Source organism: Chelonoidis abingdonii, chromosome 10 (genome assembly GCF_003597395.2).
Source record: "Chelonoidis abingdonii isolate Lonesome George chromosome 10, CheloAbing_2.0, whole genome shotgun sequence".
Lineage (NCBI taxonomy): Eukaryota > Metazoa > Chordata > Testudines > Testudinidae > Chelonoidis > Chelonoidis abingdonii.
This window is the reverse complement of record NC_133778.1, coordinates 7815314-7838340: the sequence shown is the minus strand read 5'-3', so window position 1 is coordinate 7838340 and position 23027 is coordinate 7815314. Positions and strand designations below refer to the sequence as shown.

The following is a 23027-nucleotide window of genomic DNA, read 5'->3' as shown; positions in this document are numbered from 1 at the left end:
TTGGTCACAACCAAAAGCCAGCCCCAGCAGACTGTGCTGCAATTGGCAATATCCAGTCAGGAGAAGCTCTGGGACAGCAGGGACCGCACAGGGCAGAGGTGCACAGTGAAAGAAGGAATTGAGCTGATTGGTTACCTTTGCTACAGGCTTGAGGAGTCTACAAACCCGGGGGCAGGCTGCGGAGGAGTCCATCGGTTACTACACTTAGAAAAAGAAAAACCATTTAGAAACACAAGTGTATACCAAGGGCTCAGCTTTATTCCAGGAATAAATTCTTCTTCCTGGTCAATAAATATTTGCCGTAGTGTCTAGTCATATTCATAAACATTTCACTTTTCTCTGGTGTTTTAGGGATGTCACGCCTGAGGGCTACGTTAACCTGAGTTAGATTACAGTGGATGCTCTCATTCAGCTGGGCGTTCTCGGGTTTTAAAGGGCTCTGTTGAGTTCTCATGGAGGCCCAGGAGCCACAGAACAACATCCCTGCCACTCGTTTCACAAAGCCGTTGCCAACTGGAGTAGTTGGGATCTTCCAGCTGGTGTTTCCCCAGGGATAGTATCCCAATCGCTGTTCCCACTGACGTGTTTGTAGCTCTTGTGTGACACTCCCATTCGACCAGCAGTCATTGAGGGTTAGTTACTCAGCAAGGTAGCTCCTATCGCAGAGTCTGTCCCAGCACTACAGAACTCTTGCTGTCACTTAAACTCAGTTTACAAAGCAAAGGAAGCATATTAAAGAAAATAGGGGGGGCTGGCTCTGTGGTGTAGTCAGAAACCAATGGTAAGTTGGACCTCAGGGCATCTGCTGCTTTGGCCTCCTATGAGGTCGCTTAGCCACCCCAAGGCTGCAGCAGGAATGGGACTAGACCAGCTCCTGGTGTGGCAGCTTATTGACTTACGTGTGCATTGCAGGGAAGGTGCTAGTTGGGCCAGTCATGTGATGCACAGCGGCTGGGAATCCTCCAGTCTGTCCCATGAGGCTGGATGGCATCACAGGGGGCCACATGGAGTAGCCAGCTGGGAGCAGCTGAGAAGGAATGGCCTGCACTCCTGGGGAAGGGTAATGGTGGTGATGATGCACCGTGGATGGCCTTGGTTTTTCTGCTTTCACAACAACCGGAGCAGCAAACTGGGGATCCTCAGTATAAGAGAAAAAGGGAAGATTGTTAAATTTGTACCCATATGGCAGGTGAGCACAATGGTCTGTTACTCACCAACAGAGGGCCAGCTTGGAGCGCTCTTCGTAAAGAGCATTCTCTTTCCCGGGCCCATGGCCCAGCTACACTGGCGAGTGTGATAACTGCAGCATGGCATGGGTGACTGGGTCCCACCCAGACAGCCAGGGTCTGTCTACCCTGCAATTAGACACCGGCGGCCGGCCCATGCCAGCTGACCTGGGTTACGGGGCTTGGGCTACGGGGCTGTTTAACTGCACTGTAGACATTGGGGTTCAGGCTAGAGTCTGGGTCTGGGACCTACCCGCTTAAGCTTGAATAATCTAAACCCAATTAAACAGCCCCATGAACCAAGCCAGCTGCCATGGACCAGCCGCAGTGTCTAACTGCAGTGCAGACATACCGCATGCTCCAGCTCCACTCCCTTCCCCACCTCGGGCAATGCAACTGGCCTTGCCATGGGATGTAAAGAACAAGAGGGGGGCTCTGCTTGTTCCTTGGCTCTTAGGTGCAGGCTTCTGACCTTTTACTCTTCTCATTTCCTTTAGCCTGTGATCAGGCTGTTTGCTCTCCCCTCCTGTGCCCCTCTCCCCCTCAGGCTAGGGACAAGCGGAGTCAGGCACCGCATTAAACAAGGCTCTGCCTTTCCATTCAAGGCAGATGAGAATATTCACCAGGACGTTAAAGCCACCAAAATTGGAGTGAGGAGAGTACAAAGCAGGGCGGACAGAGTGCGTGCGGGGCAGGTTGGGGGACAGCCAGATGGGATCTCTCTGGCAGTGCTGGGACACTCGTAGTGCACTACTCCCCTTTTAAGACTGTGCTGCAGTGTCCTGTGAGCACCCTGATTTTCCTCATGTGTCCCCCTATGAGCACAGGTGTACCCGCCCTCCCCAGCCCCGGTCACACTGTGCTCTGCTCTGGGGTGTGGTGCAAATGCCACTCCATAACAAACCTGGCTGAGAGCAGGCACAGCGGAGAAGATTCATGCTTCCCCTAGTGCGATACTCTGCCACTTGGCAGTGGCTGCTGCAGAGCTTGTCCTGAAACAGGAGAGTCGACAGCTGCTCTTAAACACTGGAGTCTAATGTAGAGAAGCGGGCTGAACAGGTACAGGAAATGCCAGCTCCGCCCCCCCCCACCCACCATAGCCGAAGCTGATCAGGTACAGAAGGGAGTTGTGCTTCCTACCAGAGCCCTGTGAACGCTAGGGGGTTGGGCTGTGTAAGCCATCCGTTAGAGCTGGAAATAGCACCCAGCAAAGGTCTTACCAGCCGGGTGAGTGTCACAAGCTGAGATGTGTGGTGGCGATAGTTTTAACACAAGGGAGCCAGAGAGCATCATGCCTAAGTGACGCCAGGAGCCAGTGCACTTTCTGCTCTGTCCACAGAGAGAAAAGAAAAGACCCGGGCACCATGCAGGTCTGAAATGGGGAGGGAAGCCCAGGGCATCTCTCAGCACAGCGTGAGGCAGCCAGTGGAACTCCCAAATTAACTGCCCTTCCTGCTTATATTGGAAACCCCTCCGAGCAGGGTAACATTTTCAAACACATCTCAGTGACTTAGGTTCCTGTGTCACATTTCAGGTGCATCTCACCTAAAGGAGTTAGGTACCTAACTCCACCATTGAGTTCAGTGGGAGTTAAGTGTCTTGATGCGTTTAATGATCGAGCCTTAGGCACTTACAGCCAGATTTGTAAAGGGATTTAGGTGCCTAAAGATGCAGAGAGGCCCCTAAGGGGATTTTAAGATGAGCTGAGGAGCCTAACTCCCATTGACTTTCAATGAGACTGAGGCTCCTAAGTCACTTAGGGCCAGAGTTTAAAGGTATGAAAGCACCTGACTCCTGTGGATTTCAGTGGGAGTTAGACAAATCTTTATCTATCTGGCCCTTAGGTGCTTTTGGAAAATCTTCTCTGTCTCTACACATGTGGGTGTGCCCAGCCCCGAGCACGCAGGGCCCTGATCCTGACTGCGGTCTCTAGGCACCACCACCACATCAGTGCTTCTGTTCCAGGCCATCACAAAGTGCCACACCAGACTTTCCAATTACGGTTTCCAGCAAAATAAGCTTTCAGGAAATGGAAGGCCCATAGAAATAGTCCCACGAATTTAAATGCAAGTGTCTGCCCCAGCCTGCAACAGAATCCCAGGTTCCCAGCCACCAGGCAGCATGTGAGCATCTGGGAAGTGGGCTCTTCCCTGGATGACTGAATGTTTTCTTATATGCAATTCAGCTATGCACTTAGGGCTGGACTGTGCCCAGCCTGCAGGAATGCAGAAGGAACCTGCATATTGCCAAACGCAGTCTGGCCCCAGGCCTGTACGAGGCCAGCGCTGGGCAGAGAGGAGGTGAGGTCGTGGCAGAGCAGAGCTGGCCTGCTGTGGAGGGAGGAGCATACCCTGTCCGCCCTATCCAGGGGTGGTGCAGCAGCTGAACTCCTCCATCACCCCAAGCAGAGCCAGAAGACATGCGCAGGAGCAGGTTCAGCTCCAGAAGACACCATCCAGCCTGAGCTCATCCCATAGATCAGCCAGCGTGTGCAGTGCCCTATAACGCGCTTCCATGGGCAATGGGTTCTGAAGCCGCATTCAGGCCCAAATATTCAAAACACGCTCCCCACCCCCTCAGGCCCTGCACCAGCATGTAGAGATCAGCTCCCCCCTCCTGCCCCAGCATCTGCTTGCTCGGGGAGCTCTTTGAAGGGTGAATGTCATTACCTGCTGGGTGTGCTGCAGCAAGGGTGACCCGGTCCCACTGGGCTGTGAGAACGCCATCGGTGGCAGAGCTTTCAGCATCATATTCTGCATAATGATCTGGTGCATCTGAGCGTTCTGCATCAACATCATCTCTACCATGTCTGAAAACAGACAAATCCCAAAGGGAAAGGAAGAGCATTGTCAGTGAGAGCCAGAGGGCAAACTGTGTCTCAGTGGGTCAGATCCTTAGCAGAGCGCCCAGACAGCTCTGACTTAGGGAAGGCAGCTGAAAGGGGATCTTGAAAGGGCCTTTCACATTTGGAGGAGAAGAATGTGAATAGACACCACTGTCTCCTTGGCCCGTGACTGCCCTTTATGGCAGATACCTAGGGCTGGATGAGAGGGCTCTCAGCCCAGCTTAGTTTTTCCCTGTCTCTGCGAAGAAGCCCTCGCTGCATGTTTGTGACCCAAACTAAGGCAAGCCTCCCTGGCTGGGTTTGTTCAGACTCTCAGACGGAGGCGGATTCAGAAGGGGCAGACCCTAGCTGATCAAAGCCCTGCACATGCAGGTCCAAAGAGGCTCATCACAAGGGTTTGCATAGGAACCAGTTCCTACAGCTTTATAGGCCAGAAAGTCCCACAAGGGTCCCGTTCAAACACCAGGTTTGCCTGTGGCTGAAACACGTTACTGATGCACATTCACAATTCAGCGTCACTGGGTTCCTGCCCGTTTGGACCATAAGCACGTTCCCAATCCGCAGGGTAACTGCAGGAGTGTAGCCGGATGAGCACCCGTTCTAGCCCAGAAAAGGCTGGAAAAACCCAGCAGAGGGCTGGGGCTAAGCAAGGGAGTAAAACCCCAGCTGATGGGGGAAGTGGCTGCAGCTGGGGCCGTGCCCCAAACTGAGCAACTGGGCCTTATAAGAAGGCCAGGGCAGGCAGAGGGAGGAGTCGCTCTCTGACTTGAGAGGGAGACAGGCCTGGCTGCTGGGGAACTCACCCAGGGGACCTAGAGGGAGGCAGGGCTGGGGAAAGGCCTTGGGGTCTGGGAAGCCCTAGGCCAGCAAGTCCCCAGGCTGCAGGGTCTGGTCCTAGGCTCACATAGGTATTGGGCTTGCAGGGGGGCAGCAGGAGGGTGGGTAAAGGCAGCCAGTCCACACCCCTTGTTTCCTGTGATGATCGGCTGATATACTGCAGTCTGTCCCAGGGCATGGGGACTAAACAGAGACTGGCAGTAGCCATGACTGAGGTGATGTGAGGATAGGAGGTGGGGTTCCCTGGGGTGGGGAAACCCAGAGACCGTGGGGTACTGAGGAGGCAGAACCCTGAGATCAGGGCACTGGGGTCCTGGGCGGGACATGGGGGGCCAATGGCAAGTGGATCACCAGCCTGCAGAGGGTGCTCCTGGGTCAAAGAGCTAATTCCCAAGGACGACCAGCAGGAGGCACCGCAGGGGTGAGTCTGCACTGTCCTACAGGGAGGTACAAGACTGATGCAGCCATGGAGCCTGGGACAGTGTGCTCTGTTTTTTGTTTTTCCAGATGAATCAGAGAGGTCAGCTTGAGAAATCTCTTGACAACAGCTTCGGCTGCGCTGGGCTAGCCCTGCTGGCCACAGAGCACAACCACAGCCAACCAGGGCACAGGAGGATATTGCATGCTTTCCATTGAATGACCTATCCCAAGAAACCAGCCTTGTGCTACCAGCTGCAGCCTATCCAATTCTGTGGGAAGCCAGGTAGAGAAAATGTTTCACAAAAAGCTCCTTGTGGGCAGTTTGCAGGAACAAGCAAGAGCCCAGTCAGCATGGCTGGGTCCCAGACGTTATGCGAACATGAGCTGAGACGGTGGGGAATTTTGCAGGTTAAGTCAAACAGTTCCCAGCACTCTCGTGAGAACCCACACAAACTGAAAGTGAAAGATGGTCTGCACCTGCTCTCTGGAGCCCAAACCACTGTGCGACACGCAGCTGCGATACAGGCCTGTGTCTCAGACCTTCATTTGCTGCCATGAAAATGATTGGGAGACCTCAAAGTGAGCATCATCCCTTCACTGCAAGATCACACAGGAAGAGCTGCTGAGGGACAAACTATTAATCACCCAGGGCATCTATAATCAGAAAACATGACTGGAAATTTAAGGGAAAAGAAAAAAAATTCTTTTAAATGTTTGTTTAAACATCTTCTCCGGCTTTGAGGCATTAAACTGTCACCCTGAAATTTTTTTCCATGTGGATTTAAAAATGCATCTAGAGTATATATATCCACCTTGAACCAAGCACCCTGGTATCTTGGCCCCAGAATCAATTCAACCACAACACAAAAACAATTAAAGTAACCAGGTTTTTCATTTAACTGGACACATTGAACCAAATTCATCCATGGGGTAAATGTATCACCTTTGGGGAATTAGAGAGACCAGACAGGTGAGGTAATAGCTTTTACTGGACCAACAGAGCTCTGTGTGGCTCAAAAGTGTGTCTCTCTCACCAGCAGAAGTTGGTCCAATAAAAGCTATAACCTCACCCAGCTCGTCTCTCTAATACCCTGGGACCAAAAGGGTTACAAGCACACTGCATCAAACTTCAAGGTAGTCGGACATAAAAGTGGTCCATTTTGTTTTAGAAAGTAAATTGATTCAAATAAACCATAGACTTTATTAAATCCCCAAGCAACAGACTATGGAGGTGCTCTCTGATTTTTTTCATTTCCCTGCAGTACCAAGAAAGCCCATGCAAAAATCTGAGTTGGGGAAAGGCCCAGATATTAGCTCCATATGCTATTCTTGGACCTTGCCCACCTCCATTTAGAAACACAAAACACATTTGGTTATGTGCATGCAGGGTAGCACATTCAGCTGCCTCCTCTAGTTTCCAATGACAGGCTGTTCCTACACATTTTAAAATAAACGCTTGCATTGTACAAAGGAGAATGGACAGTGGGTACAAAAACCCTGTTTGCTCATTTTAGCATTATTCATTGTTTGTAAAACTTTTAAATATTAACAAGGGTATTTGTAGCTAATCAGTATCTTCCCTTGTGCTGTTCTACTTCCCCTAAACCCTCTCCACAGCTTAATGTGGTTTTTACCCAATGTATAGTGCCTCTCTGTCGCAAGATGAAGTGCCCAGCAGCACTAAAGTTATTCTAAGTTCCCATGTCAGAGGGCCCATATATTTGATTGGCAAGACCAGTAATTCCATTGACAGCCTGGTTGTGCTTGGTCACAAGGTAACTTGAGTGCTGTCTTATGTCACCACAGTGATACTTTCTCCTGCTTTCCTGAGCTCCCTCTGATCTTGGAGCACTGAATGACCCAGCATGTTAGGGTGGCTGATGCTTACCTTCCTTGATGCTTCCAGAACGGGGGACCGGGAGGGGCTGTGGAGGTGGGATCTGTGTGATGAGAGGTGGCTGCTGAGGTAACTGTTGGATGATGGTTGCAGGTTGCTGAGGAATCTAGGAACAAAAGGAAAATAAGAGAAGTCAGGGTTACCGTCTGCCTGCAATCCTGGACTCTCTGGGCTACTGCATTTCATCTTCTGATGCCCTGCGTGCTTCACAGCTGAGCCACACGTTATACCTGCAGGTGTCTAGCTCAAAAATAAGGATGTGACCCTATGCCCCATATTCTTCATAGAGATACACTAATGATAAGAATATGGCATAGCTAAGAGATGTTTTCTGCAAGATGGGTCATGTGAGGTTGTAACTGTGCCTTCATGAGTCACAACTGAGAATAGCAAATTCAGGACAAACTGCTGAGAAACAGGGCAGACAACACTGGTGGTTATTCTCCCGTAAAAGCTACCAACCCAGCAGTAACATTTCTGTTTCACCCCACTGGTTAATAAGAAGTCATAAAAGCAGTTTCCTGAGGCATTCCAGTCCTTGTATCACCACCAAAACACTAGACTTTAAGAACCAATTTCATCAAATGAAAAGTTCTTCTGATCCCACAGGACCAGCCACACCGCAGGTCAATATACAACTCAGATCTTACCCAATAATCATGCTGTGGCCAATGCTTTAGCATTTAATATCGAAAGGTTTATTTATGGGCAGGTCTAGGATCGACATGCTGAGATCATTCACCAGTGGTCAATTTAGCGGGTCTAGTAAAGACCCACCAAATTGACTGCAGATCGCTTTCCGGTTGACCCCTGTACTCTACCCCCGACGAGAAGAGTAAGGTAAGTCGATGGGAGATTTTCGTCCATTGACCCTCCATGGTGTAGACCCCGAGGCTGCCCAGCCGTGAGGGGGCAGTGAGTCCTGTGGATCAGGGAAGGAGGGAATTGTTAGAGCCCAGAGGAGTGAAGACAGGGTGGCAGAGGACAGACCATAAGAGGAGACGGTTGTGCCCAGTGGAAGATTTGGTTTTGGGTTTATGCTGGAGTTAAACCCTGGAAGTGGGGGACTTTGGGACTTAACTGAAGGGCTACGTCACTGCCATGACCTGGGTGTGCTGGGAAACTGAGGCAAGGTCTGACTCCAGCCTTAGAGAGAGCTTGCTACCTGTCTGCTTAGGCCACAGCTGAATATAGCCCAAAGGGTCCAGGTTCCCTCATAGAATATCAGGGCTGGAAGGGACCTCAGGGGGTATCTAGTCCAACCCCCTACTCAAAGCAGGACCAATCCCCAGACAGATTTTTACCCCAATTCCCTAAATGGCCCCCTCAAGAACTGAACTCACAACCCCGGGTTTAGCAGGCCAATACTCAAGCCGCTGAACTACCCCTCATGTCCATTATCATTCCTGGCATGGCTCCTGGTGACATGAGATGCCATGAGACCGTACCATGCATGAGGCTGGAGGGCAACACCATGGCAAATGCACCTGCACATCAAAGGCAGCCCGCGTATGTGTCATCACAAGCTTGACTCCATCTCCTGAGGCACCGCAAAGAGGCAAGGTGGAGAGGCACTCCTCTCACCCTTCCTTAACCCCAGCAGAGCTGTTCTGGGGCCTGGCCTGACCAAACCACAGCAGTGCCCTCGTATGCTGGCATTTACCATAACATTTCTAGTTAGGGTTGATGGTATTTATACCAGCAGGCTTTTGACATCCTGGCAAGGGAAGACCCGCTGCTGCTGATGGGAAACATCTGCTTAGCCCTTAGGGAAGGAGCCAACTCCCGGGTGGGTGTCACTCAGGAGCGGGCTGGCTCCTAGGGTTAGGAGGTGGTCACTGAGGGTGTGTCTACACTGCAGCTGGACACCCATGGTTGGCCTGTGCCAGCTGGCTCAGGCTAAGAGGCTGTTTAACTGTGGTGTAGAGATGCAGGTTTGGGCTGAAGCCTGAGCTCTGGGACCCTCCCAGCTCACAGGGTCCTAGAGCCTGGGCTGCAACCCAAACACCCACACTGCAGTTGAACAGCCCTTTAGCCTGAGCCCCATGAACCTGAATCAGCTGGCGTGGGGCAGCCATGGGTTTTTAACGGCAGTGTAGACCTAGCTATGTCCCATACTGCAAATGGCCCAGGTCAGCTGACTCAGGTACGCTACAACCTGAGCCTGAATGTCTACACTGCAACTTCATAGTGCTGCAGCCTGTCAGCTGACCTGGGCCTGCTGGTGGTCTTTTATTGGGGCGTAGGCATGGCCTGAGGTGACTGCCGAGGAGGAGGAGGGGTTTATGGCTGCTGGGAGGAACAAGCTGTAACCTGCCTTGCCTCTCTCCACCCAGGCACCTGCTCCTCCCCTAGCACACACTCTTTAGGTGACCTTCCCCCCCAGCCCCCGCCTGCTGAATCTTGGCCACGTCCCCAGGCTGAGAACCAGCAGCAAGCAGGGAGGAGAGAGGCAGGCTGGGTTGGGTAAGAACTACCATGGACCCGAGTAGCAGAGGGGAACTTGGGGATAGGAACATATTTTATCTCCCATAAAGGGAGCATTGGAGGGAGGCACAGGGGGATGGGAAGTATTGCTTCTGGTGGTGGAGGGAGTGGGGAAGAGGCAGGGCTCCTTTTCGGCGGCAGTAAGAGGGCCAAGGCACTGAAGAGGAGCATGATAAGCAAGTGCCATAGAGCGGGGATCAGGTAGCTAATGGGGCTGTGAAGCTGTTTACTCATAGAGCAGGTTAGCCCAGCTGGCAGGAGCTATGCTTGTGCATGTCAGCTTGACACACAATATCACATATGTTCAGTTCTCTGTGAACATGAGGAGAAAACGTATAATTTGGCAATGGACAAGGGATGGGGGGATATGGGTGTGCTGCCATAATGACACTGTATAAACTGCCCAGGTTGTGTGGATTTGTCATCACGTTCCACCTCCCAGTGCTGTGAACACAGATGCTCAGTACCCATCCTGAGTACTAATCTCTGTCCTGCTAAGGACAGCGGGCTCAGAATGGAGCTGGGATACATCTAGTAACAGTGCTATCTCCTGCCACTATTGCTGCAATAGCACATAGTGTCTGCAGCTCAGTGATACAGCCTATGTAACAGACACAATCAGATGCTGCTTGTCTCCTCGGAGTACTGGATAACAGCTTTAATAACAACTTGGGGATGGTGAGTATTCTCAGAGAAGGGAGCTAAGAGAAACCTCAAGAGGAAGCTCCGAGCCAAAGCAATAGAAGAACTGACAACAAAACAGAAACAGCATCTATCCCTGTGACAGTAACTGGGAGCCTACTGGGAACCTCCACAGATTGTGCGGATAAAAGAACACACAGTTCCCTGTGGAACCTCTAGTGGTGGTGAATACCACCCTGGGGTGTATGATAACAGTCTGTAACCCCGACCCAAGCCAGGAAATAGGGAGTAGTCCTTCAACAGCACTTCTGTCTCACACCTTGAGTAGAGGGCAAGAGCATGTGTAATGGCCGTTGGTGGGCAGGATCGAACCTGGGAACTGCTGAAGCTTAGGATATGAGCTAAAAGCCCCGTGGCTCTTAGCCAAGGCTTTGGCAGACACATCAATCTCAGTGTTCTAGGCGCCTCTAGAAGGGGGACAGAGTCCAACACTGAGCAGGCCTGGGTTACACGTGTACTGCTAAACAGGAAAGAACTAGAAACACAAACTACGAGTTAGCCTATCCTCTGTGCAGTGGTGGCGCCTTTGCTATAATATGTATTGTTGTAACCCCTAAATGTATGGAGTTTTCCACACCCATTCCATCTCAGCCCTGCTGGGGCTATTCCGTCACTGCAGAAGGTGTCTGCTTCCATTTGTAAGCAACTTTTTTTTTTTTTTTTTTGGCAGATGGGAACACAGATCTCAATATAGTCCCACATGGCCTTTGAAAGATTAATACAGAAATCCAACACTTTGGATGACGTAGGCGTGAAAAGGTCATTTATTTCTATCTTCCCTCTATATCTTTCCCAGCAAGGCAGTCTCAGCACAGGGATGTGCAAAGCCTGCATTACCAGATCGCTTTCAGAGTTTGGGGGTAAATTCTGTTGGAATAGTTTGCAGTCAGAGGATTATACCTAGCCTGAATATTGTTGAAGATACTGTTAGACAGACAGACCCGTCTGTTTCAGAGAATCTGGGCCAGATTTCCAAAAGCAGTCTCTAAAATTGCAGACAGTTCTTCCATCGCTAAGTTTTTGCATATTAAAAGCTCTAGTTTGGTCATACAGACTGCATTTGCACACCAGAATCATGTGGTTCAATGACTCATCCTGATCAAAACCTTAGAATCTTCCCATTTCTCTCCTGTTTAAATCCCATCACCACCTGCAATGTTCAATTTCACAGTCACCATTTTCCCAGCCAATGAGATTCAAAGGCTCAGGTTTTAAGGTCCAAAGTGATCATTAGATCATCTAATCTGATTTCCTGTATAACACAAGCCATAGAATTTCCCCCTGTTACCTCTGTATTGAGACCAATAAATTGTGTTTGGCTAAAACTCATCTGCAGGAAAAAAATCATGTCTTGATTTGAAGACTACAAGAAATGGAAAATCCACCACTTCCTTTGGTGGATTGTTCCAGTGGTTAATCTCACTCTCTGTTAAATACTTTTTTTCTAAGGCTGGAGAGGATCTCCAACTAGCGCCTGCCAATCTATAATCTCCTGAATGAGTCCTGTAAAACAACATGAGGCACTTCTTCCCATGTGGTGGGGAGAGCTTGCAACCTGTGCAGCATTCCCCGTTTGGTTAGACCAGGGGTTGAGGCCTAGATGCACACGAGGAGTTGGGTGTTGTGACGTTGAGTGTCACATTGTTTAAAATCTCTGGAAGACACTGTGATTCGCAAAGCCTGAGATATTCACTGTGACAAAGTGGGGGACTTTCTTGGTTTTTTTCAATGGTTTGCATGCAGAAGGGGTGGAACTCAGTTTCCCTGTACGTTACTGGTTTAACAAGGTGATGGAAGGGGGAGTTTGTTGTTAGAGAGGACCAGCGATGGAACTGGAGACCCTGGCCAACGGTCAGTGGGAGGAAAATGGGCTGCGGACAGAGGACCCTGGTGACCTGACCAGCCAGTTCCAGGCATGGGGGGACAGCGGACAGCTGAGAGGAGAGGAGACCCAGGAGACCCTGTTTACCTGGACAGAAGACACAGGGAAGAGGCGGGGCTTGTAGGCAGGTGATGTTGGATGCCCAGCTGGAAATCTCTGGACTGGGGAGGAAGAGTAGGCAGAGCCCATCTGGATGCAGGAGAGACTTAGACGTACTGTGCTGAGGGAGGCCAGACCTGAGGTCCGTGAATGTTCCTATGCTGTGTTCAGACGCTGAATTAACCCTTCTGTTTTATGCTGGCTGAGAATCGCTCCAGTCTAGAGAACAGGGTTGCATTATTCCCTCTGCCGCCCCAGGGTCCAGAGCAAGTGGACTCCCTAAGGGGGCCCACAGCAAGAGACAGACATGCTAAAAGGCTCAGAGAGGTGTGGTTCCAGGAGGTGGAGGGCTTACCCCTTGAGAGAGAGTGGATCCCTGAGAAGGGCTGTTGCACTGAAGGGGGTTCCCCCCAGGGACCGTACGGGGCCAAGACTGGGCACGACCTGTGAGTCCGTGACAATGTGCTAGCTGAGGATGGTTTGTGGATGTACTCAGTAGACAGTTGGATGCAAGTGCAGACGCTTTGCAGTGAGTGGCTGCCAGCAATAAAATGAGGGAACTGAAGGAACCAGTGTGGAAATGGCCTATATCCAGCTCCATAAGAGGGGCCTGGCACACCTGTGCAGGGAGAGAGGGCTGAGTGTGGGGAGGATCACTAAGAAGCAACTGATGGCTCAGCTTATAGAGAATGATCAGTCTGAGGAACAAGCTCCTGAGGTGGAGTCTGCTCCTGCAGGATTATGACATGGAGGTGGTCCATGTGAGGGAAGTGTCAATGTTATAGCTGATGCTTTATCATGGAGCGGGGCCCCTGAACTTCCCCAGGTCACTGGCTAAGTGACTCCACTCAGTTCAGATAGGAAGGGAGGAGAGATGTGACGAAGTGGGGGATTTTCTTGTTTCTTTCAGTGGTTTGCATGCAGGGGGGGTGAAACTCAGTTTCCCTGTATGTTACTGGTTTAACGAGGTGATGGGAGAGGGAGTTTGTTATTAGAGAGGACCAGTGATGGAACTTGGGACTCCGGCCAATGGTCAGGAGAATTAATACCCCAGTGACTGATGACCTGGGGACTGGGAGGCCCAGCTCGGATGTCACAGCCAGTTCTGGCCAGTGAGAGGATAATGGGCTGCGGAGAGAAGATCCCGGTGACCTGACTAGCCGGTTCCAGCTGTGGGGGACAGAGAACAGCTGGGAGAAGAGGGCCAGGAAATTCTGTTTATCTGGACAGAAGAAAAAGGATAGAGGCTGAGCTTGGGGGCAGGTGATATCAGATGCCCAGCTGGAAAGTGCAGGGTCTCTGGACTGGGGAGGGAGAACAGGCAGAGTCCACCTGGATGCAGGGGAGACTTAGATGGATGGTGCTGAAGGAGGCCAGGCCTGAGGCCCAGAGAGTTTCCTATGCTGTGTTCAGACACTGAATAAACCCTTCCGTTTTACGCTGGCTGAGAATCGCTCTGGTCTAGAGATCAGGGTTGCATTATTCTCTTTGGGAGTGGAGGCCCTGGGGATCCAGAGCGAGTGGACTCCCTGAGGGGGCCCACAGTGAGAGGCAGGGATGCTAAAGGCTCAGAGAGATGTGCTTCCAGGAGGCAGAGAGGCTTAACCCCTGGGGGAGAGTGGACCCCCAAGAAGAGCTGTTGCACTGAAGGGGGTTCTCCCCAGGGACCCTATGGGGCCAAGAGTGGGCACGATCTGTGAGTCTGTGACAGGCACCCAGGCTCTTGCAGCACAGACATACCCTAGCAGGTACATTACAGTTGTGTCCGACCAGTCTCCTGACATGTCACCATGGGGGTCGGGTGTGATCTTTGCCAAAAGAAAGAGCTGATCATCATGGTGTTGACGTTTGGAGAGAGATTCGTATAGGAAATATTTGAGAGATGTAGAATATTATGTTCCAGTGCTGTTGGAGATGAAGCGTGTCACCTGAGGGGAGGTCGGGTCTCAGCTAACTCAATCAAAACTCTGATCACCAGATGCAGAGCTGAGCACTTACAAAGAACCCTAAGAAAAGACCCAGAATAGGGGACCCTCAGGGCTGAGCTGAAGGTAATGAAACTCCCTGATTATGAAACAAGTCACAGTCTGGGGCTGCATAAGAGAAGAGGAAAGGGCACAAGATATTATCTGTTATGGAGGAGATACTCTTCCAACGCCAGTATCTTATGAAAAGTGGATCCCAGCTCCTGAGACTGGACAAGTGCTGTAAGGTTTGACTGTAGGACGAGAAATACCTTATTGGCCAGGAAAGTATCTTGTTAATAAGTACAGGCTATAGATTGTTTTATATTTTTCTTTTACCTGTAAGCTTATGCTTCCACAGCCTTTTGCTACCTTTTATGTGACTCTTTAACTCAAGCTTTGTTAAATAAATTCCTGTTTGGTTTCACTATCAACACGTCTGAGTGCCTTATGCTAAGGAGAGTGTTGAACTGAGGTGAAGCCAGTAAACTAGGGTGTTCTGCTTGCACAGAGCCAGTGGCTTGGTGCACACTGCAGGTTCCAGAAGACAAGGCTCTGTGCACTGGACTGTAACAAGGTGGGGTGTGCTCACTGAAGGCCTGCAGAGGGGAAGAGCGAGGCTCGCGGAGCCAGCGGCAGAACACCTGTGCTGCTGGCAGAGATGAGAGGATTTCCCTCAATGGGACCACACTAGACTCTCTCATGCTGTAAGCAGGTGATAATAATTTACCCTGGACACCTTGGGGAACCCCCAAGAGCATCACAGCTCCCCTAAAATGGATGAGGAGAGATAGGTGCCTCCAAATGTCATTCACAAAAGCCACTCAGGCTGAGGCCCACAAGCTGCAAGTGTCTCTTTCGTATGTGATTCAATCATTAACCCAATCAGGATGCTTTTACCATGTTATTAACCAATTGTAGAATACTTGGTCAGTCACTTTGGTGTGAGAACATGTGTGAATATATAGCAAATGGAACAGTGAACTCACACTACTGTGGCTCTTTTAAGTAATACTGATCTCCTGTTTGGCTCCTGAACCCCCGAGGCCTGAGTCGCACTGCCCTCGCCCAATGGTGGATCTCTGTTCAAATCCTTTCTCCTCCCTCAGTCAAAAGGGAGCTTGAAGGGGAGTCTCCCACATCGCCGGTGAGTGTCCTGACCCATTGGGCCTCCTTTTCTCTCTCCTGTCTTGTAGGAATTGGCCTGAGGGCCCAGTCCAGTAAGTGGCTGCTAGAACTGCCTACCAGATGAGAACCTGCACATGACTTACGTGGCAAAGGCCTATCTGCCCTGCGTTTTTGAATCGCTCTGGGGCTTAGGTTCTGGCAGCCCTGAAGGAGGCAGATGTGCACCCGTTCAAAGAATGAAACACAGGTACTGCAAAAATTTCGATGCTGAGTGAGTTTAGGTGCTCCAGGGTTCCGTGGAAACTTTGTGAAGTGCAGTGGGGCCTCAAACTGGGACTGAAGTGCCTAAACCACAGACTTAAACACCTAAGTGCTTTTGTGAATGTAGCCGTGCTCAGCCAGGATTTTGATAGCAGCCTTGCGGTGAGGTGCTAGGTGCTGTACTTATCTCTTATAGCTAAGTGTGGTAGGGCAGCTGTCCTACACAGGCAAATGGAGGCTTAAAGCAGCCCTCAGGGAGGCTACGCAAAACCCAACCAATGGAGGGAGGGCTTCTAGAGAGTCAGGCGGGAGAGGGTTTGTTGGAGCAGCCGGTCAGGGCCAGGGAGGGCCATATAAGGGCTGCTCACCAGAGCAGAGTCAGTCTCTCCATGGAGTGTAAGGGAGAAGGACTGGCTGCCTTAGAGGAGTACCTTAGCTAAAGCAGTGCTGGGCAGGGTCAATGGGGGGCTCCAGCCTGAGGCCCCTGATACAAAGGGCCGGGAAGGTGCTCAGGCTATGGGGAAGTGCCCCAGGGAAATAAGCAGTGGGGGTTGGAGGCGCAGCAGCAAGTGGCTGCAGGCTATAGGGTCCCTGAGTTGGGGCCTGGAGTAGTGGGCAGGCTCAGGCCCCACTCTCACTTGCTACAGAGGGGGTGGCAAGTATTCAGACTGCAGTTTATTCCTTGAGGTGAGCGGCCAGACCAAAGGCTACAGTAGGCCACAGCGGCAAGTGGCTGCACTAGAGACAGCCGGTTCCCCCTGGAGTGGAGGAGAAAGTGGAGTGGGGCACAGCTGTAGGGCAGTGCCCAGAAGAGGGCACTGTGGTCTGGGGAGTGACTGGGCTCTTAGAAAGGGAGCAGACGTGATGGCAGTGAGACACCACTAGAGGAAGGTGCACTGACAATCAAGAGCTATTTCGCAGCACAGCCAGCAGGAGGTGCTAGGGTGGTGAGTCACGCCCCCTCACACAAAGGTTAATATTTTGTCATGTTTATGTCAGTAAAAGTCACAGACAATAAACAAAAATTCATGGAAGCCTGTGACCTGTCTGTGACTTTTATTAAAAATAATGGGGGAGACTGACAGCTCTGGGGCTCATGCCACTCTGAGCACATGGCTGAAGCTGAGGCAGATAATGTCACGGAGGTCTCAGAAAGTCACAGAATCCATGACCTCCATGAGAAAACCTTACCCTTACTTATGGCATGTACTGTTGGGGGTACGCACAGGTACTGACATGGGGAAGATCTTACTGTCTGCTGGATGATCCTTGGTGGTTCTGGTGCAGGCGCCAGAGGGGAAGGCAGGTAAACAGGTACTGGCTCAGGACTGTACTTCTTTCTGTGGCCTCCTGCCAACATATAGGGCTGTGAAAATTCTTCCAAAAGGTGCTGCTCCTGAAAGATCAATGTGACACAGGAGCTCTTGTGAGAGAGAGAGAGAGCCCTGTGCTGTAAAGGCAGGAAACACGAAGACATTCGCAGGGCTACACTTGGCCCTGATGAACTCTAGTGACTCCACACCAGGGATTAATTTGACCCACAGTGGGTCCACAGCCACTCTGAAGATTGGGGAAATGGGGTGGGGGGGATTCCTTTCCTCTGCCCCATAGAGAGACCCGGCTGTTGGCCTAGTGCCTGAGCCGTGTACTGGAAGAGGAGATCTGCCCCAGCAATGTTTGGTTTTCAAGGTGAAGTCACAGGACATGACTGGCTAACTGGAAACATCCCAAAGCTGGTCAGCCTCTGCACTGGCACTGCTACGATGTGCATCGATTGCCCTTTTGGGCAAATGCTACTTTCTCCTCCCTTCCTCCCAGCTCTTCTAGGGATACTTAGTTCCCTGGCTGCCTACAAGCCTCATAATACATGGCTCCACTAGCAGCTGCCCATACAACAAGTTCCCAAAGAATCTTAGGGGGTGATCTGGATGCCTGGAACATGACCTGGGGCACAAAGGTTGGACCCACTTCCACAGCATTTCCCCTAGTATCCCAGGAATATGCTAAAAGAGCACTCATGAATTTTGCTTCCTTTTTACATTCTTCTCCAAGTTCAATCACCTCTGATACAGGGATCCCAAGAAAAATGCAGTCCCTGAGCCTCCCAGTACCAGCAGAGTCTGGTAACTGCTATTGCAATTGCTATTGTTCATTGTGATTCACACTCCAGGATACTGTTTAACTACTGAAATCCCTACAGCAGTCACTTCGTACTGAAGACCTTACCCTAAGCTTCTGCAGGAGGTCTTTCCTTCGTCTCAGTGCATTCTGCAATGCGTCCTCGTGTCCATCGTTACTCCCTGAAAGAGGAATCTGATAGACTCTGTTGCCTCCTTAAAGGATAACTAAGAGAAAGGTCTGTTCTAGCAGTTACAGTAGTGGGTCAACTCAAGAAAATGTGATACTCTGTTGTTATTACTTTCCAGGCAAAATTTTTTATTTTCTGTTAATTTCCTTGACAATCCTGTCCCAAGAACGAGCAAGGATTTTATTGTACGAGCACAGCTCCAGCCCCAATCACTTTGCAAAGTTAATATCACCTCTTCCAAAGCTAAACTGCAATCAGCTTGTATTATAAAGTCCTATTTTTAACTTCTCTAGGGCAAAACTTTGTCTGGGAAACTTAATTTGTCCTGATGTTTTCTGGATTTATTTTGAAGACAAAAGAGAATGTGCAAAGTCTCAAAATGTTTCAGAATGACCCTCTTTTGAAAAAGTGACTTTTGTCTAACGCATCTCATTCTAGCTCAGAAATGGCTTCTTAACTGCATGGAAATTTTGAGGCAACAGTAAGTCCCCTTGCAAGGCTGATTTTGAACTCTCTTAAAATTCCGTGTGCTTTCAGATTTGCAGGATAAATCTCACTGACAGCTACAATTTGTTCTGAAAAGTTTGAATAGTTCTTTGCCATTAAGACTTACAGCTCCTTTTAAACTTTTTGCTGAAGTATATGAAGTTTTTGTCCTGCTGCCAGTCCACTGAACTTGCATCACAAAATCCAGCCTCGAAGGAAGTGTTACTAGGTGCACATAGATACTCAGTTAATTTTTAGTCAATGTACAGCATAGTGATGAGTGATATGTATGTGTAGCTTCTGGCTCATGCAACAGGCAGTCTTCATGATCTGGAATCCTATCATGCTTAAGAAATTGCCATGATTTGAAACCTAGATATGAGTCTATATTACTGGAGCCAGGGAAGAAGAGAAAGTTGGTGGATAACAGATACTATGGCAGACCCTATCACTGGCAAGTGGTTTCAGTAAGAAAAGCATAGACTTATGGGATGTTTCACTTAAACACTGAGTTCCCATAGACAGGAGGTCCCATTGGTCCTTACATCACCCCAATATATTTGTATCACTTGTGCATATTATCTGACATTCTTTGCACAAGTTTCACAACAACCTGGGGAATACGGATGTTGATTTCCAACTGCATCTGCTTGGCCAGCACTGCTTACTCCCTAGGTTTAATAATCTGGAATCCTCTTTCCCCCATTTGATTCACATTCTACAAACTGTGATCTGCGTTCTGCTCTGTGCAGCTTTGCTGGTGCAAAGCTGGCCAAGACTGACTTAGCAGGTGACTGAAGGATTATTCCTGCCTAGTGGCTCCTTTACACATGCTCCATCATGACTGCTGGGGGTATGGCCTCTGCTACACTAAGCGCTGCTCAGAAATAGATGAGGATCTGGCCCTCTCTGCTCTTTTAGACACACAAATGAAATAGTGGAGGAGGGGGAGAGGAGAAATTCCAGCAATCAAAATCAAATGGCTGCCTAGTGCACTGTGCCCTTCCTCATCACTTGCTGGAACAATTGGTATTTCATCCCAGCACTGATTTCAAGACGAATCACTGCTGAGTGGCAAATGCTTTCCTCCCATTGAGGCTGCATCTTCACCCTGCCCCAGCTCCTGCTGGCCTGTGGATCTGAAGGCAGAGCAGCTGTCTTAGTGTAAGCAGGAGAATGGGCCTGCTATTGTGGGGAACTTTCCTGGGTTATACGCTCCCACTTCCTTTACCCAGAGGCCTGCCTGACCTCAAAGGCTCTCTTGCCACTCTCTTACATAGACTCATAGAATACCAGGGTTGGGAGGGACCTCAGGAGGTATCTAGTCCAACCCCCTGCTCAAAGCAGGACCAATCCCCAGTTTTTTGCCCCATATCCCTAAATGGCCCCCTCAAGGATTGAACTCACAACCCTGGGTTTAGCAGGCCAATGGGGGGCAGAGTCCTGATAACCTCAACAAGGCTGGGCACACAATTCTTGGGGGGCCTCAACCCCCAACCTTGTCATGGTCACTTGGGGCAGGGACTAGGGTGTCCCCACTCTGAGGTGCTCTCTCTGCACTGGGTGCTTCCCTGACCCACTGATCACGACATAGAGTTCAAAGCGAATACAATTTATTAAACAGCAATCAATTAAAAAAATAAGGAAAACATGGGAAAGGTCAAAGGAAAACCCGTCACCCCGTTCTATGGCACAGGGACAGCACAACCAGCCAGATCTGGAAAGTAAGGACAGTTCAGTCTGCTCCTCACACATCCCAGGCCCCTGCCCAGGCCCTGGCTGTGCTGCAGGGATGCCGCAGGTCGGACACTTGCTCAGGTGGTGGCCACATGCCCTCAGGCTCTAGGTGGCAGGACCCTTCTTCCCAGCATCAGCCCCCCCGTTGGGATTACGATCCTCCTCCAAGTCTGACCTGCAAGGCCTCTTGGCTCGGGGCATCTCCCTGTGCTGAACCTGCTGCCCAGAGTCCTCCTCACTCTCCCCAGCTGCTCCCCGCACCCCAGCTGCTCCGGGCTCCAGACTGCTGCAGTCCAGCTTCACTCTGCCTCAGCACTGATGCTGCAGCTCTGCTCCCAGCACAGGTCTGCTCTCTGGGCTGCTTCTCTGGCTTTTGTTATTGCAGCGCTGCTCCCCAGCTCAGATCGGGCTCCTGCTTTCTCCTGAGCTCGACCCCACTCTGTGACCCAGATAGCTCCAGCTCACATGGAGGACGGGGGCCTCCTGACTTCCTCATTAGCCTGCTTGCCCTGTCAATCAGGCTGACCTGGAGCATTGGCCTCTCCCCATTGCCCCTGATTTCCCATTGACCCTCAGTCTCAGGGTTCTGATTTCCCATTGACCTTTCCCCTTTCTTTGGGCACTGGGAGCTAGCCAACCAAACCCCCCCACTGAATTTTAGTAAGGGGCCAACAGTTGCCTTACATTAGGTTAGACATCTGTACAAGATGTCTAGACTGAGGGAAGGCAGCACCAGAATGAGTCTGAGGCCACTTTCCTGCCACACTGTTAATATTCCTAATGACATAGGGTGCTTTCTGACTGCCTCACTGGGTGTGGTGGGTGAGAGCAGAGATGCATCTTCTAGATTTGAAGGCTGGAATAGACCATTGACTTGCTGTGTAGCCCAGGCCCGAGAACACCACTCAATGATTGCTACATCACACTATGATCTGGACTAGAGCAAATCTTTGATCTCTTACTTGCTGTGGAGAGGGGTGATTCAACATTCTCCAGGTTCTCACGTTCGTTTTCTAATTTCTGTGGATAAAACCATTGTGAGAATTGATTAAAAGTCAGGGACTGAGACTCACAAGAATATCCAGAATATCCTGCATGACAAACACACTTTTGGGACACAAGGAAATAGAGTTGGAGAGAAGGGACACCTCTCACTTCCTGCTAGTTATACTTATTGTGCAGCCGCAATAGAAAAATGAATCCCGTACAGAGCTACTAGCCACGTCCTTGGCTATGGCTGGGAACTCCCAGGCTAGGGTTGGAGGTTCGGGGGGTTGCCTTGGTGGTGGGACTGGTGCATACCAGGCAAATAGGGACAAATTAGGGTGCTTTGAAAACAGTTTGGATGTTAATATAACGTGAAAGGAAGTCTCAGTCTTATGTCCTGTAGAAGATGCAGGAGGTTATGTGAAAGAGAAGAGAGGTTGTGGAAACTGCTATATTGCCTCCACATCACCAGAGAATCCCCTTACACAGAGGTGATCCACCCAGGGCCAGGGATAAGTGGCCCTAAAGACAGCATTGTCCTGGCAGAGCCAAGGACCAGGGTCAGCTGGATTTATTGATTGATTTAATTTAACGTCACTGATTTCAACAAGTTTAAGCACCTCTAAACTACACACAGGGAAAAACAAAGAGCTTGAAGTAAATGGGACTGGAGGGAGCTCAGCATGGCACAGGATCAAGACCCTTTTTGGGACTTTAACTATTCTCCCAAATGTACTATAAGGTAGAGACACAATGTAGAAAGTCACGTCCAGTGAAGGTTTAAATGAAAGGCACACAGTTATTTGAGTACATAGGACAAATATTTGTCCTATTTCACATGTGTTGTGCGCATAGGAAGCATAGCTGCTAGGGCACTGGTTCTCAACTTATTTACCATTGTGGGCCCAGATGCAGCTCTCTGTGTTATGTGGGCTGCATCCACACAATATACATAGTACCTGTATGGCTTTGAGGCTATCACAGGGGCTGCAGCAGTGTGCTGACTGGCCACAGGTTGAGAACCACTACTGTAGGGAGACAGGGTGAATGAAAGGCTCTGTCTTTTTATAACTGCAGCTGCTGCCTTCTCCCAGGCTTGCTGCAGGTATTTGCCCCCCTCCACCCACCGCCGCTGCATGAGGTTGTTGCCCATCGCTGGAACCCTGTGGGGACCTCTCAGAAGGCTCTAGCCTGTTGCTGGAACCCTGCCCCTGCCCCCGCCCCCAATGCTGGAACACTGCCGCCTCCCCCCCTCTGGAAGCTGGCATCTCTACTTGTCCCTTTTGCACCACACCCCACTTTTTTTCTCAAAAGTGGGTATTTCTCCCATTGGCAAGAGCAAACTGATGAAGTCAACAAGAGTAAACATGACAAATGCTCCTTTTGGGGAAAAAGAAGTTGGGATGGCCAGGACAGGGCTTAAAAAGGGGACTGTCCTGGCCAAAATGGAACGTATGTTCACCCTACCCTTTTCCTTTAGTTGGGGCCTGAGGTGAGCTCTCCAGTCCTCCAGAGGGTCCTCCAGCACACACAGGGAAGGGAAAACTTGACCATCCTTCTACCCCTAGGCTAAAACACAAGAAGAACCTTGGGGTGTACTCCCATAAAGAAAAAAAATGATTGATGCCTGTCATAAATAGATAGCTAAGGGTTAATGTTTCTTTCGCCTGTAAAGGGTTAACAAAGGGAACCAAACACCTGACCAGAGGACCAATCAGGAAACTGGATTTTTTCAAAACTCAGGGAGGGAATGTTGGGTCT

At 50.3% G+C, this 23027-nt stretch overlaps 1 protein-coding gene across 2 annotated transcripts in view; it reads right to left on the bottom strand.

Moving 5' to 3' along the window:
• C10H21orf58 (chromosome 10 C21orf58 homolog) overlaps window positions 1-23027 on the bottom strand; it is a 40368-nt gene that overhangs the window by 1158 nt on the left and 16183 nt on the right. Inside the window, exons 2-8 of one of the 2 annotated variants that reach the window (XM_032787706.2) lie at window positions 21242-21299; window positions 17975-18048; window positions 17001-17144; window positions 7217-7331; window positions 3896-4035; window positions 900-1138; window positions 136-203 (exon numbers count right to left, since the gene is read on the bottom strand). In XM_032787706.2, coding sequence (XP_032643597.1) covers window positions 158-203; window positions 900-1138; window positions 3896-4035; window positions 7217-7331; window positions 17001-17144; window positions 17975-18048; window positions 21242-21299 — 816 coding nt within the window. In that variant the 3' untranslated portion in view covers window positions 136-157. The remainder of the gene's footprint in view (window positions 1-135; window positions 204-899; window positions 1139-3895; window positions 4036-7216; window positions 7332-17000; window positions 17145-17974; window positions 18049-21241; window positions 21300-23027) is intronic. The other variant, XM_032787705.2, reaches the window with a different exon arrangement.